Below are 19169 nucleotides of genomic sequence, written 5' to 3' on the forward strand. Positions count from 1 at the left end.
TCATAAATAAGGCCAGCTGAAGACGCACAATTTGCCAAATGCACCATGGATATCGAGAGACATGCGAGCTGCCTGTAACCCAGATATCTGGGCGGGTTCATAAAAGCAACGTGCCACCTTGAGCCCCCACTCGTCCTTATAGAATTTCCGCCGAAGGAATTCTATAGAGCTGGTGAGGAGTATCTAGATATCTAGTAAACACGCTGTTGACGCACCAGCGACATCAACGTTGTTCAATGTCTGAATGCCTCGAGGCTGAAGCCATCGTGTTCTGGCGTATGTTGAGAAGCATTCCATAGATATTGCCTCACGATTGGCCATGGATCATTTGACTCCGAGCGGCGGACCAGCAGAAAGGATAGTCACCTGGATACCCAGGCAAGTGGATCATCACTCCGTGATCCTGAGGCAGCGGGAATCGGAGGGACCGACGGTGCAGCACGCACTTGCTATATAGAGAGGAAGAGCAGATGAGCGAAAGACACGACCCAGGTTCCGCGGCGGATACTATTATAAAGCTCCAAAGCTGTGTTCCAGTACGCAGTGGTGTTCAGTCCTTTCCATGAAGTTTCGCCGCTCAGTGAAACATCACGTAAGATGGGCAGGCAGCGTTCCAGCGCAAACGTGCAGCGTGAACTGACCGAACCATCATGTAGACCTTGGCACATAGATATCTGGATACCGTCGGCAGTGCAGGCGCATGGTGAGTGTAAGTGGTGACAGTGCGTATGCTCCGCGAGAAGATTGTGGTCATGGATATCTAAATTTGTAAAGGCGCTTACCCTGGCGCTGAACGTTGTTGAGCTCGTCCTTGGACGCTGTCACCAATGGAACCTGCTGGAACTATCCAGAACCTTGTTTTTGCGTGTGAGCCAGTGCAGTCCCCTTCAACAGATATCTTCGAAACTTCCATGTATCGTCGCCCTGCGTTTCGAGCGCAATTGATTGAGGAGTATAGGTCATCTTGAACACAGTGAGCAAGGAACGCCATCACATCTCTCCTGCAAGAGAAGGCGTAAGAACGCTGGAGATAGGATGATCTTAACTTTGACCGCGGGGGAGGGGGGGAGAGGAGATGCACCGGAAAACGATCGCTGGGCCAAACAAAGCCAATTGATTCGGTACTAGCGTCTGCCATTGACCAGCCGTACAGAACACGCCAATCTATTGAATGCATGTTCACCGCAGTATGTATACGAACACCGTTCCTTTTGCGAGAAGTGACGAACAATCGAATTTGAAACCCATCCTTCGCCAAGCAGTCCTCATAGATGCAATCATCGACCGATAGCGTTTGCGCCCGTAAAGCAATACCCCATATAGGACGCATCTTCGAAGGCATTGTCTAATAGTGCGCATGACTTCATAGATATCCGCGCGAGGGCGACAGCAACACGGACACAGCAGCAAATAAAAAGTCGACAGCGCGAGAAGGACTCTTTTCGGAACAAGCCGCGCATTAGAAGCAGGATGAGAGTAGAATGGCGTGGAACGATACCTAATGACCATAACAGTCAGGCCAATGTTCCACGGTATCAGCTTCGCTCTTGCAAAATACCACCACACGGACGTACCAAATGACTGCTTTGCTTGCGTATGCTCCGATTAGCTGATCGGCCTTGCCAGGTCATACATTACAGAATCGGGAAGCCACGTTCTGGCAGCAAGGACCGAGCCAGACTACCCTGATATGACAGAACCCCTGCAGTGGCAATTTGAGGACCAGATAGGAGAATATGTTGAGCTTCGTAACATTGTGCAAGATTCATCACTTGTTTCTCGCGCCATGAATCCCCCCTTGAAAGTCTGAGAAGCTATATGTTAGATGAGCGAGACCCAACGATAGTTTTTGAGTTGTTACAACTGGTTGCACCTCACGAAATGTCGCCTCATGGTTGAGCGAAACACGATCGTGTTTGTTACAAGCTCACCGGCATCGTCCCGCCAAAAGACAACGGAAGTTGAGCAAACGTTGAACGTAAGAAAGCATGGGTGATCCGTGATAAGCAATTTATGATCCTTCGGAGCGAAAATCCTAAAAGAAGTCTCTTGTTAATCAATGATCTTCCAATGGCTCGATAATCAAGGGTTTCACTTGCAATAAAATCATAAAATGAGCATAGTGTGATCAGCAGCGCCGGCTTCCTACGTTGACAAACTCATTCCGGAGACGATAGTGTCCGATGTAAGGAATAGGACCAATGGGGTAACATGTAGTACGTAGGTTGGGGTGAGAGGTAGCCGCTGGATAGCGCGGGAGCTAAAAGTGACTAACCGCGCGATGATGGGCCGGAGCTCGAACTTTGGTACTCCGAGCACAACAAAGTTCTCACATGTTATATTACATGCCAAAGTATAATAGTTCGGAATTCGCTTCCAGCCTTCACTGATTTGTGTACCAGAAGATGCGGTAAATGGTCCCATGGAAGTCATTCCGACGTAGGCGTTCGGCCTAATCTTCCTCGTCAGATGAGCTGACTTTTAATTGCGTTATAGCGGTGACATCAACAATGATTCGCTCGCTGCCGCCAGCCTCGGAGCTCACGGAATGGTATGTAACGGTTACCATGGCATGCAAGACACTACAGAGCCCAGGAACGACAACGTCATTCTCCTACCACCTTCAGTGCTCCGTTGTCGATCGCGGGCCTCCCATTCATCAATATCTTGACCACATGTACGTTCCTGCCAGTGTATCGAAGATCTTGATTCGTTGACATTGGGTATGCATCTCACAGGACATTGTCCTCCTTTGGAGGAGAACAGATCATGGATATTCAGGTTACTATCAGCGCTTTGCCCACGATCGATTGCATTTACAATAACGAGATAATGTCTGGGTCCAAACAAGTGCACGCATGCACTGCGCACCACGACAGTGCCTCTTTGAACGTAGAGAGGACAAGGAACGTACGAGATTTTTAGCATAACTCCGCATCGATTGATATCTCTTCAGAGGTAGGTGGGCATGTTGTCAATTCTGCTCCTCACATCCCTGTTGTCTGCAGGACACGGCAAGACAATGAAGCGACAACCATCTTCAGCTTTGACACCAGCAATATCTTCTTCGCGCATCCTATCGCCCCCGTAATCGCTGCTCACGATTGCGACACAATCATCGCAGAAGTGGGTCCGCACCACATCCCCGAAACCATCAACTTCCCGTCGTTCTACTGCCCAACAGCCATCGGATGCCCCTTTCATGGACCCCGCATCATTGCAGTGTATCCACACCACCTTGCACTCACCCACAGCGATCGACATCACGGACGGTGGCCCAGTCGCCCGGTCCAGCGTCTCTATAATCATCCGGTCGAGACTTTCTTCCGATTGCACCGCAACCCCATGCATCAGGAATTGCGATGACGAGGATCAAGAGATCCTCAGCACGATGGACCAGTGTGTCCAGAAGGTGCGACGTACGAGATCTTCGCGAGGTCCGCACCTGAGGTTCCTGTCGAAATGGACCGTCAGGAGAATGTGCCGCCGTTACGCCTTCACGGCCATGTTAAACACCACGAACAGGAACGACAGGTCCAGACGCATACCAGTAACATGCTCCCTACTGTTGTCGAGCTGGCACCTGCTGCTCCTACAACTATATATTGCATTATGGTACTGCCTGGTACGAGCACCCGCATGCTTGACGATGGTGCTAACAAAGGCCCAGCACCCCCAATGGCTTGCGACCTCACGCACGAAGCACAGGTACATGCATTGGATTTGAAAAACAAGCCGGATGCGATGGTTACAGAGAAACAGGAGCGTTTTAAATCGGCCTAGTAGGCCGATTTAACTTGGCGCCTGTTCCTCCTCCTCTTCTTTTCTTACTGATGACGAATGACAACTTCGCCTCCCCCATTCCGCATTCCCATTGTTCTGCGTGTCTCAGACTCCAGAGCTGAAACGGCTGAGCAAACCAGCGAGACGACGCCATCAGATATCAGTAGTGCGAAGCAGCGCTATCTTTACTACCGAGCGAGAAAGCTTTATGAACAACGCATTGGCGTCAGGTCCCCCACGATGAAGTTGACAGGTACTACGTCCCACATGAACATGGTATGGATGCCTCTCGGCAGAGTCGGAGTTGCAGGCCGCCCCTCCGACCAGTCAAACTGGGGATATGCATGACTGAAAGCCAGAGAGAACAGATAGCGAATGGGCGTGAAATCATTCCATGAGCCTGAATTCGGACGATAGCCTCAGAGATGAGCACGTTAAGGCTCCAACTATTTATACTATTTACACTCCTGAGGTGTAAATAAATAGTATATAGTAAATAGTTATCTATATATCATATAAACAGTTTATATAAAGTTTATACAGTTTTTTTGGTCCCATGTTTTGATGGAGTTTTACTCAACTGTGAGCAGCCTCTGTGATTGTTGAGGCCTTTAAGGACCTGTGTGCATCAGCAAGCACATGACAATGAGCAGAAAACAAGCATTCAATGTCAACACTTGCACCAGGAATGACCAGAAAATCTTATGTCATACAAGAAATGACAAGAAACTCATGTTCATGAACCTACATGATGATAAACTATCAGTGGTGACTGCTGTTAAACACTATGACTTTCAATTGGCTCACTGTTGTGCTGTCAAATCTAGCAATTGTGCACTCAATAGCCCTATATCATCATAAAACTATTTATACTATACATATACATCTATTTACTATGTACAGGCCCAACTGTAAATAAACATATATAGTAAACAGTTGAAACTATGTAACATAGTAAATAGATAGAAATGTTGAAGCCTTAGAGCACGTTGTGGGTTTACGAGAATGAATCCCTTAAATGGGTGCCTTTGATTCTAACTTGTCATAGATGTCCACTTTTCTCTGTGCTTTCTGTACTCCTAGTATCCATGTCAGTACGAAGCTATACATCTTTGAGTCTGAATGCAATCATATTTACGTGGATATCGATGAGATGATCATCTGTGGCAAACACGGGGGCAAGTCACCGGGTCATCACAAACAGCAAGTGTACATGATAGGTGTGTTGGAAGTGAAATGCAGGATGCACTTGGGTATGCACTTGGCGTGCCGAGCACAAATGATGTGCCATGGTGAAACATGTCAGAAACGGTACCTGGAGACGGAACAGTCGGAAATGCACAGGAGACAGGGGCAGAAGGTAGTGGATAACTATCCGTAGGAATTTAAAACTGTTTTGTTTCAAATGACTGAGTTTGAAAAATGTGACGCGTGAGCTGTTCCAGACCATAACACAGTTTCGAACCCAACTAGGTACGACTTTGGATATGACTTTTCCAAATCACAGCCACCCATGCGTATCCTACTTATTTCTGCATGCGTTTAATAAACAGTGCTGCTGCCATGCCCTGTTCAACATTGGAGACACAAGCCATGATGTAAAGACCTATGTCATTGAAGTTGACATGGCTCTGCCTGTTTAAGTTCATCTCAATGCTGCGCAGTGAAGGACATTCAACAAAAAGGATGCGCATCGTGTCGCTGATCACGAGAGTGTGACAGGCCTCTGGGCATTGGCAGTGCTGCAGCCAGATCATCATCACTGCCAATCGGGTGGTGCACGACCTCGGAAAAAGTGTTGAAGCTGTTTGGAAAGCCTCAGAGACATCTGGAGAGGGGGTGCCCCCCTCTCCAGATTCATGCATTTAGAACAAGTGTCAGAGTTTCAAAATGTCATGCTGTCATGCTGGCTAAACTGCAGCAAGCAATCTGGAACAGATGTGTGTTCTAAAGTCGTATCTAAATGGCCTATGGATAATCATCCAGTATAAAGTATGTACCTAGGTAGTGTCACGGCACGCCGATGACAAAGATAGATAACCAAAATAAGAAGTCCCCTTGAGGGTTTCCTGGCTGAGAGCCTACAGCGACGAGCTGTGGTGATACGACGTGCCCACTGACGAGGCCGGGTCGCTAGTCACAAAGTAAGACTTACTGGCGAGGCGAGGGGCACTATCACAAGTGAGGATGATACTAGATATATAGCACACTGAGAGTGTCTGGTAAGACCCCTCTGTGATGGTAGTGGAGGACGAAGGAGAATAAGACTGAGGTCTCCTCCTCGTCTCGCTGGTCCTTATATACATGATTGCTATGCTACTGTACAGTACTACCTAAGCGAGTCACACGCTATCTTACTGGTCAGTGCTACAATCATACGACATGTCCCAATTAACCTGATTGGCTGCCTAATAATAATCCACAGAGACGGAGCTCCTCTTGAGCACGCCATATGGCATCATGGCGATGGCGACATATGACGCTATGCTGAGAAGTTCGGTGTCACGTGACAATGCCGAGAGAGATCTGAGGTCATGTGAATGGATGCCTCGTTATCTTATCTTGTTGGGTCACGTGACTTCTTGTGTGACGCGAAATGATGAAAAATGATATGCTCCTTAATAGCATTTGTTCCTATAATGACTTGTCAGGTAAAACCGTGACATCACCCCCTTCTCAAGGTTCATCGTCCCGATGAGCCAAAGCCTTTGGCGCCTCGTATGGTTCGCTTTGCAAGTGAGCTGTCTGCTTCAGAAATGATTCCTGGAGCATAACGCTCGCATATGAGTTGTGCGACACGATCACCTGTTCTGACCTCGAATGGTTTGCTGGTCATATTAACAAGAAGCACCTTGATTTCCCCTGTGTAGTCTGGGTCAATTACCCCTGCTGCGACATCGATTCCTTTGAGGGCTAGCCCACTTCGGGGGGCCACTCGAATGTATGTCCACTTTGGGGGATCCACCGCAAGTCCAGTGCCAATGAGCATTCGGGAGTGTGGGGGGATATCTATGTCTTGTATGGACTTGACATCCCAGCCAACAGCTTCTGCCGAACCCTTGTAGGGTGCTCTGGCATTTGGGTGGGTGCGGAAGAAGAACATGAATTCATCAGGATGATCAGACAGAGCGATTTTGTGCGCTTTGCGTGTTTGCGGCTTTGCTCTTGGAGCATCTGGGTGTGTCTTGTGGAATTCCTCTACTTTGTCTTTGACGTTTGTGAGGTTTTCCAATGGTTCCCAAGTATTATCGCTGTGGTCGTAGTCTAACCATTTTACGAGATACTGGGTCTTGTTATACCTGACTCTTGAATCCAGAATGTCCTCTACGTCCCATTCTTCCTCTCCATCTATGATGACTGGAGGGTTAGGGGGAGGTACACATCCCGGGATAGAGTCTTGATGGAACATTATAAGCTTAGAAGCATGAAACACAGGATGTATCTTCATGTCCGCTGGTAATTGCAGTTTGAATGATACGACTCCGATCTTTTCGAGGATCTTGAATGGTCCATAGTTTTGAGTCGCTAGCTTTTGGCTTTTGACTTTGACGCGGAGATCTTTTCCTCGAATAAGCACTTCGTCTCCTACTTTGAAAGGAACGTCCTGCTTTTTAAGGTCGAAGTACCATTTCATTTTTTCTGCTGCTAATGACAAAGTGGCACGAGCTTGTTCCTGCGCTTGGTCGCGGTTGTGGAATAGGTGTTCCAGGGATGGATGCTGTATCCCTTCCAGTACATCTGGTGCCATGTGGGGGTGTCGACCATACTCGATGAAGAATGGGGATAGACCGGTTGATTCTGAAGCTTGGTTGTTGTAGGCAAATTCCGCTGTGGACAATAGAGTAGCCCAGTCAGTTTGCCGGTAATTGCAGTACATGCGCAAATATTGTTCCAGAATCTGATTGACTCGTTCTGTCTGTCCATCTGTTTCAGGGTGATAAGCCGTAGACATTGTCGACTTGATGTGAAGTTTCTGACAAAACTCCTGGAATAATTTGGCTGAGAACTGTGTGCCTCGATCTGATATGATTTGCCTGGGAATTCCATGGAGTTTGAATACTTCATTGTAAAAAATCGACGCTACTTGAGATGCTGTCACCGTGTCATCTACTGCATAGTAGTGAGCATGTTTGGTAAATCGGTCGACGACTACCAAGATGGCAGTCTTCTTTTCTCCCCTGTGGTCTGGACTTGGCGGTAGCTGTGTAATCAGGTCACAGGTAACCATTTCCCAAGGTCCTTCTGGTACTGGGTTAGGTTGAAGTAGTCCGTAAGGCTTCTGCTTGCTCGTCTTGTTTCTTTGACAGGTTACGCAGCCTTGAACGTACTTCTTAACATCAATGGTGAGCCCGGGCCACCAGTAATTCCTGCTGATCAGTTCTTGCGTCTTTCATCATCCGGCGTGTCCGGCTGTGGAGATGTCATGGTGTAGCTTGATCAGCTCATTCCGCAGCGTAGAGTTCTTTGGGACGTAGACTTTTCCTCTTCTGAGCATCAATCCATGCTCGAAGTTCCACTCTTGGAGGTCTTTTCTGAACTCTCGCTTGCCAGTTTTTAGTAGGTGCTGGTAACCTTTGGTCATTTCATCGTCTTGTAGTGCCGATTTCACTCTTTCTAGAAGTTTTGCATCATCAACTTCGGAGGAATGAGTGGCTGAGATCACGTGGATGGCAAAATATTCAGGCTGAAGTAAAGTTTGCCCTGAATTGTCATTGCTCACCCCCTTCTCATGATCTGGCCTCCTGGATAGAGGATCGGCATGCATCATCGTCTTTCCGGGGCGGTGACGGAGAAGAAAGTTGAATCGTGTAAGGTAAAGTGACCATCGAGCTTGTCATCTGGTCAGTGTTTGAGCTTGTCAGAAATAGGTAAGATTAAGGTGATCCGACCATATCTCAACCGGGTGCGGGTGTCCTTCAAAGTATTGCCTATATTCTTCCAGGGCTCGAATGATAGCTAGCATTTCCTTGTCGTAAATCTCATAGTTACGCTCGTGCTCATTGAGTGACTTGAAGTAATAAGCGACAGGATGCCAGAGTTCATCTTCTCCCAACTGTTCAAGGACTGCACCTGTGGCAAAGTCCGAGGCATCTGTCTCTAGTCTAAAGGGACAGATTGCGTTGGGGAGTGCTAGGATCAGAGCGGAAGTGAAGGCAGTTTTGAGGGCCTCGAATGCCTTTTATTGAGGATCTTCCCATTTCCATGGTGCGTCCTTACGTGTTAATAGAGTCAAGGGTCGGGTCATCGATCCGAAATCCTTGATGAATCGTCGATAGAAATTTGCCAAACCAAGGAACGCTTGTACTTGCTTTACCTTGGTGGGCACTGGCCATTTGAGCACGCCGTCAATCTTTTCTGAGTCCATATGTATCGACCCTTTTGAGATTATGAGTCCGAGAAACTTGACGAAATTGGTCGAGAAGTGACACTTTTCTGGTTTTACGAACAGGTCATTGTCTCGGAGTCTTTGTAGGACCTCTTTGGTCAGATGGTCGTGTTCCTCCTGGTTATCCGTAAAGATGATGATGTCATCTATATAGACTGCTACCTTTCCAGTACGAATGAGATCACCTAGAACGTCGTTCATCATGGCCTGAAAGGTGCTAGGAGCATTACAGAATCCGAAGTACATGACAGTGGGTTCAAATAACCCTTTATGGGTAATGAACACTGCCTTTTCCTCATCTCCCTTGTGAAGGCGTACATTATTGTACCCCCATCTCAGGTCTAGTGTAGTAAATATACTAGCCCTTGAGAGTCCGTCAATGAGATCGTTGATTCAGGGGAGTGGGAATTTGTTCTTCTTAGTGACACTGTTTAATGCCCTGTAGTCTTGGACGAGTCTAAGAGATCCATCCTTCTTTTTGACGAAAAATACCGGAGCGGCATAAGGGGATTTAGATGGTCGAATGTAGCCCTTGGCTTGTTCGCCGTCAATCCATTCATCGAGCGAGTTCTTCTCTCGTAAAGACATTGGGTATACTTTTGCTGGTCTCGGGGTTGCCGTGTCTGGGACAAGATCAATTGCGTGATCATAGGGCTTACGCGTCGGCATTCTTTCCAAGCTCTTCTTCGAGAACACATCTCCGAATTGATGAAATTCTGGAGGGACGAATTTGGACCAATATTCTTTGTCCTGTGTCTCTTCTGCCGGCTGTTCTACCAAATGCTCCTTTACCTTCTTGCTTATGCCTAGGATGTCGTGCACCATGTTACGAAGATCCTGGTCTTGCAAGTCTATCCAGTTGATGAAGTTATCTTCCTGATCCCACCCGTCATCCATGTGTACGTCAGGTAGAATTGCTTCATCTTCGAGCCGAGGTTGCGATAGAAGGTTGACTTCTTCTTCGCATACTTTGACTCGTTGCTTCTTCATGTGTCTGCATCTTGAGAACGTGACCTCTCTATGTTCCCAGTCAACTCGGGGGTTGTGCTCTTGTAGAAATTTCATGCCAAGGATCATTGACATACGTCCAAGGTTTGTGACGAGCAAACTCTCAGTGGATCGGTGCCCCTCAATTAAGATGCTTGTGACTACACGATGAGTAATTGCGCCACCCTTGTTGGGGCTAGCGTCTGCGTTGAGGATTCGGATTTCATGGTTTAGGGGTATCATCTTAAACCCGTGCTTCTCAGCGAATCTTTGGTCGATATAGCAAGAGAATGCTCCAGAATCCAATAGTGCTGTTGTCTGGATTTCCCGTGATACGAATCTTATCGGCAATTCGATCGAATGTTTAAAAAAACCTGCAGATGCAATATATAGATGGTCGCTAGGTACATTCGTTCTCACGGTACTAATACAATTGTCTTGAAGTGTGACACCAGACTCGTCTACACTTCGTATTGAAAATTCTCTGAGAAATCATCCATTTCGATGATTCTCACATTGGTGTCCTTTACCGTTGATGCTGATGCCATTGATCCCATGTCCATGCTTTTCGCCTTGTCTTTACCCTTGCTGGATGGTGGCGTAGTCGTCGTTGTGCTCATACCGCGAAGTGCAGCAATTGCTTGTTCCAGTGCCACAATTTGAGCTGATGAGCCCGCGCTACTTTCTTCTTCCACCTGTCGCATGTTTGTCACCTTGCCCTTCCCTTTTCCTTGTCCTTGTTTCGGGGCGGATCGTGTCTGAAACTGCTTTCCCTTGTATTCAGGCTTGGGGGAGGGACACCGCTTTCCTCGTTCATAGGCGTGCTTTGCGCAAAACAAACATAGTTTGTTTGCCAGCCATCTGTCCTGTTCCGGGGATAGTTCGTGGGCGATTCGTGCGCTAGTGTCCATAGCGTTAGGGTCCTTAGGGGGGGCCGCCTTGTTCGTCGTGGTCTGTCCAGTAGACTTGTTGCCCGACATTTGCTGAAGATGTTTAATTTCAATCTCCAGGCAGAACTCGAGGTAATCCATCCAGGTGGTTGGAATCTTCGAGGGGTCTAAAGTCTCCGTTACCGACATGACCGTTTGTATATGAGTCGACCATTGTTCCCTGATTTTGACGATCAGATCTTCATCAGAGTATCCTGATTTGGGGGCATATGTCCTGAAATTCTCTGCGAAGGCGATCATCGTCTTGTGGCGAATTGCACAGTGTGCATCTAGCAAAGATTGTGCCGTGCGCTTGGGGTCAAGCGTCTTGTATGCCATTTCCAGTTTCTGAGTGTACTCTGCCCATGTGCCAACATCTTGTCCGGAGGTGAGCTTGATTGCATACTCTTTCATGTATAGAGCTGCTCCTCCTTCCAGATGCGCGTTGGCCTGCCGAATTTTGTCCTTGTCATCCGTAAAGTGGTTATAATCAAGCCAGATGAGAAGGTTGGTGAACCAGGTCTCGAAGTTTTCGGATAACTTTCTTCCTGAGTATTTGGGAGGGTCTGGGAGCTTGATTCGGCGGGGCGATTGACTGGATTGGCCGACCGGTTGTGGGATACCTGTGGGAGGTGCATTGATGATGGCATTGTTGAGTCGAGACTCTAAGCCAACGATGTAGGTAGTGGTCTTTTCCTGTGCCTCCTTCAGGGCGACCATGTTGCCGTAAAGGGCGTCCATCTGACCCTTTACTTCATCCTTGTAGTCCTCGAAGTCCTTGCAAATTGACTGGGCTTCGAGCAACAAATTGGTGTTCGCATTGGCGAGCCTTTCTACATCAGCGAAGAGGGTGCCGATCTGGGCTCTTGCGACTTTTAGTTGGTCTCGTGTTTCTACCGTCATTATTTCGACGTGAATATGAGCCAGTACTTCTTCTTCCAATGAGGCCACCGTGCGTTCGTGATGCTCATCCATCTTTTGACGTAAAGCCTCGTACGAGCTTACAACGTCTCTCATGACGAATGACTGTACCACGTTCATTACCCATTCCTTAACATCATTTGGGATGGTGTTGGGTGCAGCGGCATTGGCGGCTTCCTCAATGGTTGCGTAAGGAACTCCCTGCCATTCCCAAGTCTGAGGTGTGGAAAATGCTAGCAGGGTAGTGGGCGATGGGTTTCTGACTACTTCTGACGCCTTGGGTGTGCTGCTGTTGTGTTGTTCTTCAGCAGGCGCAGCTGGTCCTGCTTCAGATGATGTGGAAGTGGCCTGACTCCTCCAGGGGTCAGCAGGCTCACTCATGGTGTGTCCTCCGGAAAACGAAACACCTCCAAGGTTGTATTGAGACATAGGGATCGATGTCGAAGATAATGGAAATGATGTGACGGACAATGTGTTAATCGATCGATGCTTGGTCTCGGCCTTAGAAGGGTTCGGGGTTTTCCTCGATGAGTCCTTCTTCTTCTAGCTCCTCTCGTAGAGATTCTGCTCGGTAATGCCAATATTCTCGTTCTTCCTCGAAATCAGGAATGAGACGGAATGGTGCCGAGTAGGTGGTGTATGCATGTACTTGTACCGTGTAATGGTAGAGTACTTGTTGCCAATTGGTGACAAGAGGTTGATAGATGAAATACGCGGTGCAGATGACTGTGAGCTGTCCCTGCGCCGGGCGATAAAAGTCCACGATGTAGTTCTGGTATATAAAGCCGATTGCGTATCTCGGCATACAGCTTTGGGATACAAAAATATTGCTGGTCCTAGTAAGGCCAGTAGCACGACTCCTTTTCAAACTTCACTATCTCCTTTCCTACGCGTTCCTGTTCTTTATTGATTCCCTTGAAGGAAATCTTCCCTAGTCCTACACAAAGCTTGATAGCGATGCGCCTATCGATGAATGTGAAATCGTGTCCTGCTCCGATGTGCTCGTTTATCACTGATAGATGTCGAAGAATTCTATCTCGACACTGTAACTGCTCCTCTGTGAACTTTGCCGCAATATGTGGCTGCTGCAAGACTTTGTATCACTGAATGGTAGCGTATACAGTCGGCGCGATGTTCTCGGGGAGAGTTCCTTTAGGATTTTCGTGAATTCCACGAGGGTGATAGCTCTTTGAGAGTGCGAAATTGAGGACGTCAATGGCGGGGAATGTATCGTAGGGATGAACAGGGTGAAGAGGAATGAACGGGGTGAGCGCGTCTTTTGGAATGCCTTTGAGCCAGAGGCTAACCTTGCGCTCTTGCTGGCGATGCTCAGCTGTGATGCCTTGTGAGCTAGCTTGTGGGGGCTTAGCTCGTACAAGATTTCCCTGAGTTAGGCGATGAGTGCAACGGGGATCTCGTTGGTATGGGTGATAGCGTCCGTTGGGCAGAACGATACTGTTGTGTACTTGGGGCGCTTTGCTGATCGCTGCTGCGCTGTTCCTTTTGAAGGAAGGAAGCGGCTTAGGTGGTAGAGATGCAGAGGAAGTGTATGAAGGAAGTGGTGTGGAAAAAGCCCTGTCCTGGGCGGATGTATCTCTGGGCGAAAATGCGTGGCTACCAGTGTTAGACACTTGGTAGGGGCGTAAAAGGTCAGTCTTATTCTAATGTCACGGCACGCCGATGACAAAGATAGACAACCAAAATAAGAAGTCCCCTTGAGGGTCTCCTGGCTGAGAGCCTACAGCGACGAGCTGTGGCGATACGACGTGCCCACTGATGAGGCCGGGTCGCTAGTCGCAAAGTAAGACTTACTGGTGAGGCGAGGGGCACTATCACAAGTGAGGATGATACTAGATATATAGCACACTGAGAGTGTCTGGTAAGACCCCTCTGTGATGGTAGTGGAGGACGAAGGAGAATAAGACTGAGGTCTCCTCCTCGTCTCGCTGGTCCTTATATACATGATTGCTATGCTACTGTACAGTACTATCTAAGCGAGTCACACGCTATCTTACTGGTCAGTGCTACAATCGTACGACATGTCCCAATTAACCTGATTGGCTGCCTAATAATAACCCACGGAGATGGAGCTCCTCTTGAGCACGCCATATGACGTCATGGCGATGGCGACATATGATGCCATGCCGAGGAGTTCGGTGTCACGTGACAATGCCCAGAGAGATCCGAGGTCATGTGACTGGATGCCTCGTTATCTTATCTTGTTGGGTCACGTGACTTCTTGTGCGACGCGAAATGATGAAAAACGATATGCTCCTTAATAGCATTTGTTTCTATAATGACTTGTCAGGTAAAACCGTGACAGGTAGCCAGTTCCCTCAGCCATTTACACAACTCATTATGCACTCTAATGAGGTCACTGGGGAACTGGAATGGGTGCAGACTGCTACCATGGTGTCCAGCCTGGGAAATTCCAAGATAAATGGCTCACCATACCTTGGGCTCTCTCTGCTGTGTCTGCGCACATCCTCCATTCTCTGTGACTAGGACTCTGGGCTGCCATCGATGGTTTTGGAAGAGCGAAGAGGGTCAAGGAGGTCAGAAAAGGGATTGTGGTTGGTCCGCTGGAGGGGGCACTGGAGATGAGGAAGGTAGCAGAGCCAGGTGCATGGCAATGCGAGCTGGGCCATTGGTAGGCATGTCACGGTGCACTAGACCTGCTATCCAAAGGCAGATGGGTGGAACACCAGACAGCATCCACTTAGGCTAGTGACCCTTGCTCGGAACCTTTATACCTCATACCAGACGGTAGAGGGTGTTGGAAGTCATACAGACTTTATGTCCAGTGGGACATGGACTTAGACATTCACACACATTCGCTTATGTAATCACGTAGCCACAGGCACGCTCGATCTTTTTCTGCTACCTCAGTGCTCAGCACTCGCATCATACATCGAGGCTAAGGTAAGTACCTACTGGACTTAGTGATTTTCAGGGCCCGGCTCAGCCTGAAAGCCTGGGCTTGGACTCAGCTTTAGCAGGCTCGGGCTCACCATAATTGCAAGCCAGGCCCGCTGTTAGGGCTTGGGCTCAGCTCGGGCTCGGCTTGGGCTAAGCCCTGGGCTTATTGCAGGGCACCATTTTTTTTGGTCTGCAGTTCTATTATCAACATAGAATACATAGCCAATTTATATATAATCATTGTTTAATCACTCTGAACTGTCTGCAAAGTCATCATCGAGCTCATCTGAGTCTGTATCTAACTCTATGTCAAGTTCTGCATCACAGATGGTGGATTCCTCACTGCCTTCACCCTCCTGACAGCTATACATGTCCTCCTCCGATGATGATGATGGTTCTAAATCATGATAAAAAAGATCCTTTTTATACACACACTTAAGAACTTGCAACACCTCAACAATGTCCCCTTTGAGACAGTTTTGTCACTTTGTAATGGTGATTCCGGCACTTGAGAATGCATGCTCGCTTGATACTGACGTTGCCATGATTCTGAGATAATCCCTGGCAAGTGAAGCCCACATTGGAAAGTGATGGGCATTTAGCTAGAAAATTGGATAGGTTATTAATGTGCAGATGCTGGAGAACAATAGAATAGAAATACTTACTCCCCACCATTGAACGGTTGACATTCCTTCAGGCATATTCTCATTGAGATCAACATACTTCTGGAAATCACGCTCCTACTGCTTCTTCAGATCAATGATAGCTTAAACTGAGGATGCAGATCGTGGTCCTTCATTGTCATTGTCACTAGATAAATCAACAAGTGAAGAAGGGTAACAGTGTAGTAATTTCTTCTTTGAAACAGCTGCTATCGCGCTTTGCATGCCACTGTTGAGCTCAGAGTAGCGGTCCTTGTACTAAATAAGAATGAATCAGCGACAGTGAGTAGATTGACGTTAATGACAGACCATACTTACAATCCTCTTTATGAGGTCCATAGCATCTTTTTGCAGAGCCGATGATCAATTCTTTTTAAAGAATCTGAAGTGCACTGTGTCACAGATTTTCGCCACAAAGTCTGCACGTGACTTTTCTCACACCACAGATCACGTGCTTCACCAATATCTCATGACACTCAGCCACAGACGCGACACGTAGAGATCAGGTGATAGTCCACATCACATGTTATGGTCCAGACCCGTGGATGATACGGTCGGACCTGTCTATTCCAGGATACAATAGAGGCACCCATTTGGGAACAAAGGGAACAAGGACTATTGTTATGCATCGGCCTTCCGCTTCCTATTAGTTTAGCCAGAAGCCTAGATAGGTACGATGTTCACACCGGAGAACAAAAGGGAAACCAAGATAGGCACGATGTGCACACGCATTACTGCGGCAACCATCGATCTTCCCACTTATTGTTCTACTTCCGGACATCCTATTGTTTCATGTACGGCCATTTGCTTATACCCGTAGATAGGTAGCTTAGGTAAGATAGCCTGCTGTATGTGTATATAAGACCAGCCATGTAGGAGACGAAACCTCAGATTGTTTCTCCTCGTCTACTACCTGTAGCACTCACTGAGCTTACCAGCTCCTTCATATATCTCTCACCCTTTCCTGCGTCTGCCACATCAACCAGTAAGTCAACAGGCTCTTGCGCCACATAGGGTTCAGGGGGATACCTTTGGGATCAGGGGGATCAGGGCGGCACGTTCCACGTGACTGTCCCTTTTTAGTCTTTTTGATCTCTTGTCCGGTGTTACTGTGACATTAGAAACAATCTGACATTTTCTGCACCCCTGCTTAGTGTTTAACACAAGTGGCCGCGTATTTTCAGCGCAAGCAGTTTCAGCCGTAGCGCGCGGCTTTTTTGACACACATTCCAATCCGATCTCTACCCGGCGTGAGCCTCAGCAAGACTCTGAGCTGCCCAAAGCCTCAAAGTGCAAGGCCACCCCCAGGATCGACCTCGACGCCCACTACAAGCATCAGGAAACCAACAAGGAGCGTGGAAGGCTCCTCACACTTGCGTCACTAGGCGCATCGTCCACAGACAGGCAGCGAGCAGCAGCTAGGGTTATAGATACCACACATATCATAAAGCGCAGAATCATCCACAAGCCACGTGATCACACCCCACCGCTTGAACGCTACAAGCCCAGAAAGGGACGTCTTACCACTGGTAGTCGCAAGCCGGCACCACCCCCAGAGCTTATCACCTCCAACGCTGTTCCCCCCATTATTGTTGCTCCACAGCCAGTGCGACCCCTACCCAACTTCGTTAAGGTCAACACACACGCACGACCCATTTGCCCTCTTCCGTCCAAAGTCAGGCCCACCCTCCACATCGAAACACTCAAGAAGCAGGTCTCCGCTACCCGCTTCAGACTACAACTGATATTAGGAGCATTCTGGGAGAAAATCGATCAGGACAAACGAAAGAAGGTACAACTCCTCGCATCGGAGTTAGACAAAGTCTGCGCAGACCTCTACACGGGGACTCGTGAATACACCTTTGTCGACAAACAGGTCATCAACACGTGCTGCCTAGAAATAGGAAGGATCAACTTCAAGGAGATAGGAAAGCAGCAGAGGTTAGACGAGATCGTCAGGGAGATTGGGAAAGTCAAGGACAAGCAGTACCTAGGCTTCATCTTCAATTAGTTTAATTACATCTATATCACAATGGAAGGAGCTGATCGTGCATACGCATCAACGTTCAGGCAAAGAATGGATGACATTCTGCATACAAACGTCGAGTCAGCACATGACGGAAGCACCCCACGTGCCTCGCAGCGCAATTCACCAGAACCTGCACTAGGACCGCAGGATTCTGCATCACAAGTCAGAGGACCAGCATCCTCGACACCATCACTCGTACCAGCCTACGTCCCACCCATCTGGGAGTTTGATGGACACCAATTCGAGCACCTGGAAGATGCTCTCAGACAATCCGCTCCCGGAGAAGTCCCAGACCACATCCGTGAATGGGTAATCATCGCAATGAAGCTCACGGTCACTACTGAGATCGCCAAGGTCTACAATGTGCTCAGAAACAAGATGTACGAGCACAAGAAAGCCTTTGAATCAACGATCCAAAACAACAAGAGCGAACACCGACTCAAGGAGGGGATGCTCCAGACGGAGATCGGGAAGCTCAAGGATACAATCCTCACGCAAGATGCGCATGTGACAGTTTTGAACGACGAGCTCACAGGAACCCAGGTGGCAATGCTCGATATAGGCAAAGAAATGATGGAAATCAAGGCAGCTAACGTCAAGCTGCGACATGAGCTAGCTTCGCTCAAAGCAAGCGGCGTCACTACGATGCAAGGTCAAACATCCAGCACGGTCCAATCGCACAAACCCCGCATCAAAATTGCTGAGCCTCCACACTACTCGGGCAAAGGAAGTCTGGAGGATTGGCTCCAACAACTCGGTATATGGATGCGGTGGAATGAGATCAATGACGACGAGCACAAGATCACCACGGCCTTGCTGCATTTGGAAGGTGGCGCATTCACATACATGTCCGAATATGCGACCAGAGCAGCAGCACAGCAGGCACTTGGCACATGGGAAGACTTCGTCAACATTCTCAAAGTAAACTACAGGATCCTCGACCCGGACAAGGATGCACAGCAGCATTTGAAGGATATCTGTGGCAAGACGTATCCCACGATGGTATCCTTTGCAGAACAGTTCCGTCAATGGGCCACTAAGACCAACTTAGGGCACACTGCACTCATCGGTTACATCGCTGAACACCGAAGCAAGGACGTACGCCAGGCAATGGTCACACGAGACAGTCTAGGAATTTCTGACCCCATCACATGGCCAGAATATCTCGACCTATGCCTTCAATTAGAGTCCAAGTTCAGAGCCGACAAGGCAGGACAACGTGGAACGGTTACGACATCATCATCATCGGCATCACGGGCCTCGAAAGACCCCAACGCAATGGTCGTGGATCGAGTATCCACCCTCACCAAGGAACAAGAAGGATGGCTGGAGAAGAAGCTGTGTGTACGATGTGGGAAACACCCCTTCGTTTTTAAACAGCGATGCCCAGACCCCAAGTACAAAGGCAAATTCGAAATGCCGAAGCGGGGACAAGCAGCAAGGGCAATTTCTTCAAACGTGGCCTCAGACATCTCCGACGACAGCAAGGCGAGATATGAAGCAGTCCGTGCTTTCATCGCCAGCTACGACACGAAGGGAAAGGAAAAGGAGGC

The 19169-nt window shown here is 48.3% G+C and overlaps 5 protein-coding genes across 5 annotated transcripts; 3 read left to right on the forward strand and 2 right to left on the reverse strand.

Moving 5' to 3' along the window:
• Positions 1–430: 430 nt before the first annotated feature.
• Positions 431–1623, reverse strand: LAESUDRAFT_453798 (uncharacterized protein). Its single transcript, XM_040902537.1, has 2 exons — positions 1575–1623; positions 431–1438 (listed from the first exon to the last, which is right to left on the reverse strand). Exon 2 carries the CDS (start codon positions 1340–1342, stop codon positions 779–781), a length of 564 nt encoding a protein of 187 aa, XP_040759445.1. The 5' UTR covers positions 1343–1438; positions 1575–1623; the 3' UTR covers positions 431–778.
• A 785-nt stretch (positions 1624–2408) lies between these two features.
• On the forward strand, positions 2409–3160 carry LAESUDRAFT_730984 (uncharacterized protein). Its single transcript, XM_040909946.1, has 4 exons — positions 2409–2439; positions 2497–2677; positions 2739–2958; positions 3009–3160. Exons 2-3 carry the CDS (start codon positions 2511–2513, stop codon positions 2923–2925), a joined length of 354 nt encoding a protein of 117 aa, XP_040759446.1. The 5' UTR covers positions 2409–2439; positions 2497–2510; the 3' UTR covers positions 2926–2958; positions 3009–3160.
• A 7457-nt stretch (positions 3161–10617) lies between these two features.
• LAESUDRAFT_795657 (uncharacterized protein) lies at positions 10618–11346 on the reverse strand (the record flags this gene model as incomplete). The annotated part of the gene is made up of 1 exon (XM_040913971.1): positions 10618–11346. One exon carries the CDS (start codon positions 11344–11346, stop codon positions 10618–10620), a length of 729 nt encoding a protein of 242 aa, XP_040759447.1.
• A 2744-nt stretch (positions 11347–14090) lies between these two features.
• LAESUDRAFT_763570 (uncharacterized protein) lies at positions 14091–17598 on the forward strand (the record flags this gene model as incomplete). Its single annotated transcript, XM_040913286.1, has 2 exons — positions 14091–14157; positions 16742–17598. 2 exons carry the CDS (start codon positions 14091–14093, stop codon positions 17596–17598), a joined length of 924 nt encoding a protein of 307 aa, XP_040759448.1.
• Positions 17599–17664: 66 nt separating this feature from the next.
• LAESUDRAFT_763571 (uncharacterized protein) lies at positions 17665–19115 on the forward strand (the record flags this gene model as incomplete). Its single annotated transcript, XM_040913287.1, has 2 exons — positions 17665–18956; positions 19007–19115. The coding sequence occupies 2 exons, from the start codon at positions 17665–17667 to the stop codon at positions 19113–19115; spliced, it is 1401 nt and encodes a 466-aa protein (XP_040759449.1).
• Between the last annotated feature and the right edge of the window lie 54 nt (positions 19116–19169).

Source organism: Laetiporus sulphureus (genome assembly GCF_001632365.1).
Source record: "Laetiporus sulphureus 93-53 unplaced genomic scaffold LAESUscaffold_57, whole genome shotgun sequence".
Taxonomy (NCBI): domain Eukaryota; kingdom Fungi; phylum Basidiomycota; class Agaricomycetes; order Polyporales; family Laetiporaceae; genus Laetiporus; species Laetiporus sulphureus.

Coding starts and splice junctions, on each gene's coding strand:
- LAESUDRAFT_453798 (XM_040902537.1), bottom strand. CDS start 1,342: ATGCCTTCGAAGATGCGTCCTATATGGGGTATTGCTTTACGGGCGCAA.
- LAESUDRAFT_730984 (XM_040909946.1), top strand. CDS start 2,511: ATGATTCGCTCGCTGCCGCCAGCCTCGGAGCTCACGGAATGGTATGTA. Junction 2,678..2,738: donor CATCAATATCTTGACCACAT/GTACGTTCCTGC, acceptor TGCATCTCACAG/GACATTGTCCTCCTTTGGAG.